This window comes from Equus quagga, chromosome 9 (assembly GCF_021613505.1).
Source record: "Equus quagga isolate Etosha38 chromosome 9, UCLA_HA_Equagga_1.0, whole genome shotgun sequence".
Taxonomy (NCBI): Eukaryota; Metazoa; Chordata; class Mammalia; order Perissodactyla; family Equidae; genus Equus; species Equus quagga.
In genome coordinates, this window is record NC_060275.1 from 59,529,460 (window position 1) to 59,535,727 (window position 6,268).

Consider the following 6,268-nt stretch of genomic DNA (forward strand, 5'->3'; position numbering starts at 1 on the left):
ACTATGCGTCTCTGTGGGGACTTAATGTCGCTTTTGTGTTGAGTCCCCATTGCCTGGAATATTGGTTTAAAAAGCAGTAACTGAAATCTATGGCGCTTAAGTTGTTACTAAAAGATTTCTTGAGCTAGTGTTATGGTGTGGTACCCAGGCGACATGGGCAAGTCTGAAGCAGTCGTTTCTTTTCCCAGACTGTCATTGAAGACGAGTGCCTCCCCATGGACCAGTTTGCTGTGCATCTGATGCCACATTTGCTGACCTTAGCAAATGACAGGGTTCCAAACGTTAGAGTGCTCCTTGCAAAGACGTTAAGACAAACCCTGCTAGAAAAAGGTGGGTGGTGCCTCTCTGGGGAGATGCGTCTTTGGTGTGGGGGAGCTTCCTATTCCTGGAGTGCGCACATGGAGAGGACACAGAAAATTAAAGGACGAGGACAGGGACTTTCAGTTATCGCCCTGCTCTTCTAGTTGAATTTGTTTTTGTAATTCACAAGTTAGTAGTCTGACAAATTGGATATTCTCTTAAGACTATGGAAAGGTATTGCCTTTGGCACGCCTTGCTTGACATCTGTACTGCTGTTTGGGGCTGTACTGCTGTTTGGGTGGCATGAGTGTCTCCTCCCCCTTTTCATAAAGTGTCAGGCAGCAGACAAATGCCCCATACTATTTGCTTTGCTGCAAATTACAAGCTCCTCAAGATTCAGCTGGTTTTATTTATTGTAATCCCCCCAAAATTCCTAGTAAATATTATTTGAATGCATAAACTGATGGATGAAGCACAGAAAGGAGTTTGTAATAGACTTCAAAAAATAGGAGATAAATGCTGCTTCTCTTTTCTCCTTTGGAATTCACTTAAATTTTTTTAATAGCAATTATGATGGAGTGGCTAGAGAAGACTGGTTTTCAGTGTGTGTATGGTTGGTATTTGGAAGTATTTTTCCCCTTACTGAGCTAGCTAATTAATAGCTATAACAGGTATAAATTTTAATGTATTTATTAGGTTCCCTGCTGTTGAATACTGTGAGATTTAGTCTGCTACATTCAGGGTAAATCTTACAATTCTCTTAGGTTTGGGAATTTTTTTTCATACAATACAAATCAGTTATATTCAACATAGCTGGTGTTTATACTCGTAAGGAAATCATTTTTTATAATGACTGAGAACTCTGTATGCTTGTACTTGACACAACTCTGAACTCTTGGACTGATTTTGTTTGTACTTGACACTTGTCACTTCCAGACTGTTTCTTAACCTCTGCCAGCTGCCATCAGGAAGCCGTGGAGCAGGCCATCATGGCTCTTCAGATGGATCGCGACAGCGACGTCAAGTACTTTGCAAGCATCCACCCTGCCAGCACCAAAATCTCTGAAGATGCCATGAGTACAGCTTCCTCGACCTACTAGAGAGTTGAGCCTTGGTGTCTGTCCGGCTTCCTCGGTGGCCGAGGTTGCACAGCGCCCCTGCATGTGTGGTCTTGGGCCAGCCTTTGGGAGGGGGAGAGGCCGTCCTCTCTCGCAGACTTAATTGCAGGTGCCAGCTGCCTCCCCTGATACCAGGGGTTTTATGAGTCAAGAGAAAGTACAGTAAACACTATTATCTTATCTTGACTTTAAGGGAAAATAATTTCTCAGAGGATTATAATTGTCACCGAAGCCTTAAATCCTTCCGTCTTCCTGACTGAATGAAACTTGAATTGACAGAGCATTTTTCTTATGGAAGGGATGAGATTCCCAGAGACCTGCATTGCTTTCTGCTGGTTTTATTTAACGACTGATAGATGGAATTATAGCCAGAAGGCAGCTGTGAGCCAGGATGTGAAAGAGACCTTCAGTGTTACCCTCACTGTTTCCGTGCAGGCAAGGACCTGTTGGGTTCTGCGGCCAGCTGCCCGGTTCGGCCCTAAGTGTGAATAGTTTTCGATGTGTGTAAATGGGAAAGGAGAATTTTTTTGGATTTCTCCTAAGGGCTTGATGCTAACACTAAAGTAGAATCTGATTTTAACTCTTAAATGCAGCATATTGCTGTACACATTTACAGAACGTTTGCTGAGTATCTGCGTCCTGATTTGTTCTCATGCTGGTCATGACCTGAAGGAATTTCTTAGCACGTATCCTGTATGTCAGGTGTTTTTAACTTGATCATGCTCGGCTCGGAGGTGCAGCTTTTTCTTCACATATTGTACGTGTCTGACCACTCTTGGGAGTGTTGCAGTCTTTCATCATGCTGTTTAAAACTGTTGTGGCACAAGTTCTCTTGTCCAAATAAAATTTATTAATAAGATCTATATAGAGAGATATATACACTTTTGATTGTTTTCTAGATGTCTGCGAATAAATGCAATTTGTGACCTGTATTAATGATTTAGTATAAAATGGGAAAACTAGATTAAAATATTTGTCTTTTAACTGGTTTAGTAATTTCTTCCCAATCTGCATGTGGCCCCTGCGCAGTCCCTGCTCTTGGCTGACGGGAGGGGCGTCCTGGCTCCAGGCTCCTCGAGCATCCTCCTGCAGCTGCCAGAGGGCGAGCAGGGGCCAGCGCCTGTCCGGAGCTCTTTGTTCACAGGAGAGCGGCTCAGCTCAGTCGCCTCTATGAAATGGGAACAAGTACAGGCTGCCTTGTCTCACAGGGTGGTTTTGCAGTCAGATGTGAAAGTGCTTTCGCGAAGGGCTGTGCATCAAAGGTGATTGTGCTTAGAGCCAGGTTGAAAGGCCTCGGCCTCGGTGCTTGGTGCCTCTGTGCATTCCGGTTGTCTTTACTCAGCTAGCGGGGACTCCTAGTTGCAGTACGCGGAGTAGCCCTGCTTGAACCTTGGCGTGTGGATTTGGGAATATATAGGCTGCTTCCAGTACAAACTATTACAAGTCAGCCATTGGTGTCTTGTTCTTGCATCATAACCCAGATATTTGTGCACTGGGAACATAAGCGCGAACAGATTCCACTGGGACAGGTGAATCAGTAAGACCGTGGATAAGGTGTAAGGCGGGCAGTAAGGTAAGGGCGGGGCCAGGGAGAATAGAAAGGTGATGGTCTGGTGGCTGGTGGGGGGGACTCTGTGAAGGAGCGTCAGAGCAGAGATTGAAGGAGGTTGTCTCTTGATTTAATTTAGCCTAATTTTTGAGGTGCATATTCTCTGCTATAAAGTTATTATGATACACTTTGCCCCCCAAAATTTCAGTTCCATAATTACATTAGAATTATACACTAATAGCTGCATTTTTTGTTTAAAGCCATGGCAATGATAACAGTACTTTTTGGGATAAAGAACTCGAATTTAGGGTATGCTAGAGCACCTGTAAACTTAAAAATGCACTGGCCAGTTCTCTAGCCCTCCTGCTGCTGCCTGCATCCTCCTGAGGAACATCTCAGACCCCCTTGGGTGAGAAGTGCTCCAGGTCCTCCCTGAGAATTCAGCCACCTTGCCAGCAGTGCACACAAAGGCGCCTGCGTTGGCCAGCAGCTTTAATACGGTTCAACCAAGGCGGTCCCAGTTTGAATAATCTCCAGTGAAATGCAAAATAAGAAAAAGATGGGAGCGTCGCCTCTTAATTTCAGCTCTGTCTGGTAGTGACCTTGGCAGTCCTTGTGTGGCTCCCTGCAGAAGGCTGGGGAGGTGTGGCTGACCCTTTTTCCAGTGTGTGACAGAGCAGTGGCAGCCAAATCCTGAGGACGTGAGGGCTGTGGGGTCCTGTCTAAAGTGCAGCCTCTCCTTGCACAGGATCTTCAAAAGGAGGAAATTGGGCTTCCAAAGGCGGTACAAAACCAAGCAAACGTAGAAAATTGATGATTCAGCTGTTCTTTGAAATCCCCCAGGAGGCAAACACTGCAAACCACTTGGTCTTCAAAGTATTAGTTTCACAATAGAAAAGTGAAGAAAATGGTAATAATTATGTCCTCATAGGTTTTTAATATTGGGTAGCTAATCTCAGAAGATACTTTGTGATGTCTTAGGACTTTTGAATGACCACAGTGAAGAGGAAAACTATTTTTCAAACATGAGAGCTCTTGCTCCGTGGGGGTCCTTGGTCATTGCCAGGTGTTTCTCCCTGCTCCTGCCCGCCCTCCCACCTGGGCAAGCTTCCTCCCTAGCCTGCCTGCCTCCAAGTTGCCGCCCTGCTCGATCCCTGCCTCCCTCCCCTGGGCTGGCAGGAATGTGTGAGCTTTCCTGAGTTTTCAGTGTCCCTCTGAATTTACCCAGCCCCCTCTTGGACTGTTTAGTGGAGTGGCTTGGGGGTCTCCGTTTTGCCAGTGGTCTTTGTCCGTAAATCTTGCAGATATTTCTGTGGTGCCAGAACACTTTAGTTTTTCTGGAACCCTCTAACTCTGAGTTGGCAAGTGCTGAGTTCTTGGGAGAGCCCCGATGCTAACGCCCTCAGCGCTGGCCACACTACTGGTCTTCTCACGGAGCCCCTCCCCGGCTCTCAGTCCCTGGGTGGCGCTTGGGGCGGCTGCCTGTCATATTATACTTGCTAGGTCCAGGTCCCGCTTTAAATTGGGGTGATAGATTTCCTGGCATACTGGAAGCTGAATGTGCTGAAGGCAGCGTGCCCTGAATCTCATGCCCACTCCAAGCTCAGCTCTCCAGGGGCTGTGAAACGCCAGAAACCGCAGGCGTGCAGCTCAGGGCCTCGGGGAGTGGGGAGGAGGGCCAGCAGGTTCTCCACTGACCCCCTGCAGGAAGCAGCGCTGCAGCCCCGGCTCCGGACACGCCGTGGTTTCCTTGTATGGTAAGGTTTCTCTGAAAGATTCCAGGAGGCAGAAACTGAGTGAAAGGAGGAAAAGAGGGAAACTCAGCAACTCCAACCAAGCCAATGGCCTCTTTAATGGTCCTCTGACTCAACCTGGGGAAAGAAGTTGAGTCTAAATACTCGGGAATAAGCAAGACTTGGTGGACTTTGTGGTATTTTTGAATTCTTGCCTAAGGCTCTATAAACTCGTCAAGCTAGATGGAGAACTCGAGATCAGGGCCACCAGGAAGAATTGGCTGCTGGAGGAAGATGCCAGTGGGGGAAGGAGCCTGGCCGCACCCTGCACTAGAGCTGGCCGACGGGGAGGCGGGGGCCCAAGCAGAGGGGGCTGGCCCTTCCTGGTGTTTAAGTGACCTGCATGGGGCAGAGCCTGCTGAATTCACGTATCTCTTTCCCACCAGAAAACCAGATGGTGTTTCAGGTGAGGGTGGAAGGGGGCCCAGCCCTCCAGTCCTCCCACCAGAAACTCCAAAACAGGTAATTTTGTGATACTTTGAATGTTTTGACCTAATGGTGGTTTTGACCTTGAGAACATCTTGGCTGTAAACACAAAGATACCAACAGTGATGTATTTTTGTGGAAGACATTTTCTGCAGTGGATTCCATTAAGCCCATTTTATTCCTGCATCCGTTTTCTATACGGAATTAATAAACTAGTCTTAGTTTTCTTACAGAAATTATTTTCCTTAAGAATTCATTTCCTGGAAACTTGACAACAAGTTCCATTCAGAGACCAGCTTTTAGTCCATGCGACGTTTTACAGCGCTGTTGTACGTTTATTGCTGCCAATTCTTATTTTTTAAGTCAAATTTTGCTGATTTAAGTTTGGCAAGATTTGATAACTTGGAGTTTTAGTCCATAATTTTACCATATGAATCTTTAACCCTGATCAGCTGTATTTAGTTTTAATGATACCAATAGTTGTTAATTGGATACAAAACATCTAGTAGGTAGTATTTTCAGATGTTTCATGAGAACATTGGAGGCAGCGCCTAGAGATTCCTGAGCTGAGCTGCCGTGTTGCCTAGTGGGTTCTTGCCGCTCCAGCCCTGGAGCTCTCACAGCCATGAGCACCCCCAGACTCTGCTTTGTCTGATAGTCCAGTGTTAGCCTAGGACCCCAAGAAAGTTCAAGTTTGGGAATGAACATACTGGAAGAAGGGAAGTTGTTAGGAAACATTCCCTAGGCAGCTGCTGAGGGAAGAGCTGCTCACAGGGCCATGGAAACAGCCTCTCTGGGCTCACGCCGCTGTTTTCCAGAGGCCACACCTGCTGACATTTAACTGCCAAGGCCACCAGACTAGGGATTTGCTCCTCACAGCAGGCCACTGCCAGTGCACAAGAGGGTTCTTAATGGCTCAGGCAGAATCGGAACAATGTAGTGCAGAGCCTGTGTGTATACGCTGACTTGGATGGTCATTTTTCTGAGCTTTTTTCTTTTGGCTTTTAAAGATTTTATTTCTCCTTTTTCTCCCAAAGCTCCCCAGTACACAGTTGCGTATTTTTAGCTGTGGCATGTGGGAT

At 46.6% G+C, this 6,268-nt stretch overlaps 1 protein-coding gene across 7 annotated transcripts in view; it reads left to right on the forward strand.

Annotated features, from left to right (window-relative positions):
- The window catches only part of PPP4R1 (protein phosphatase 4 regulatory subunit 1), a 76,082-nt gene extending 73,680 nt beyond the window's left edge, over nucleotides 1-2,402 (forward strand). For all 7 annotated transcript variants that reach the window (XM_046671341.1, XM_046671344.1, XM_046671343.1 and 4 more), the window contains 2 exons: nucleotides 189-330; nucleotides 1,237-2,402. In XM_046671341.1, the coding sequence (XP_046527297.1) occupies nucleotides 189-330; nucleotides 1,237-1,400 (306 nt within the window). In that variant the 3' untranslated portion in view covers nucleotides 1,401-2,402. The remainder of the gene's footprint in view (nucleotides 1-188; nucleotides 331-1,236) is intronic.
- The last annotated feature ends 3,866 nt before the right edge of the window (nucleotides 2,403-6,268 follow it).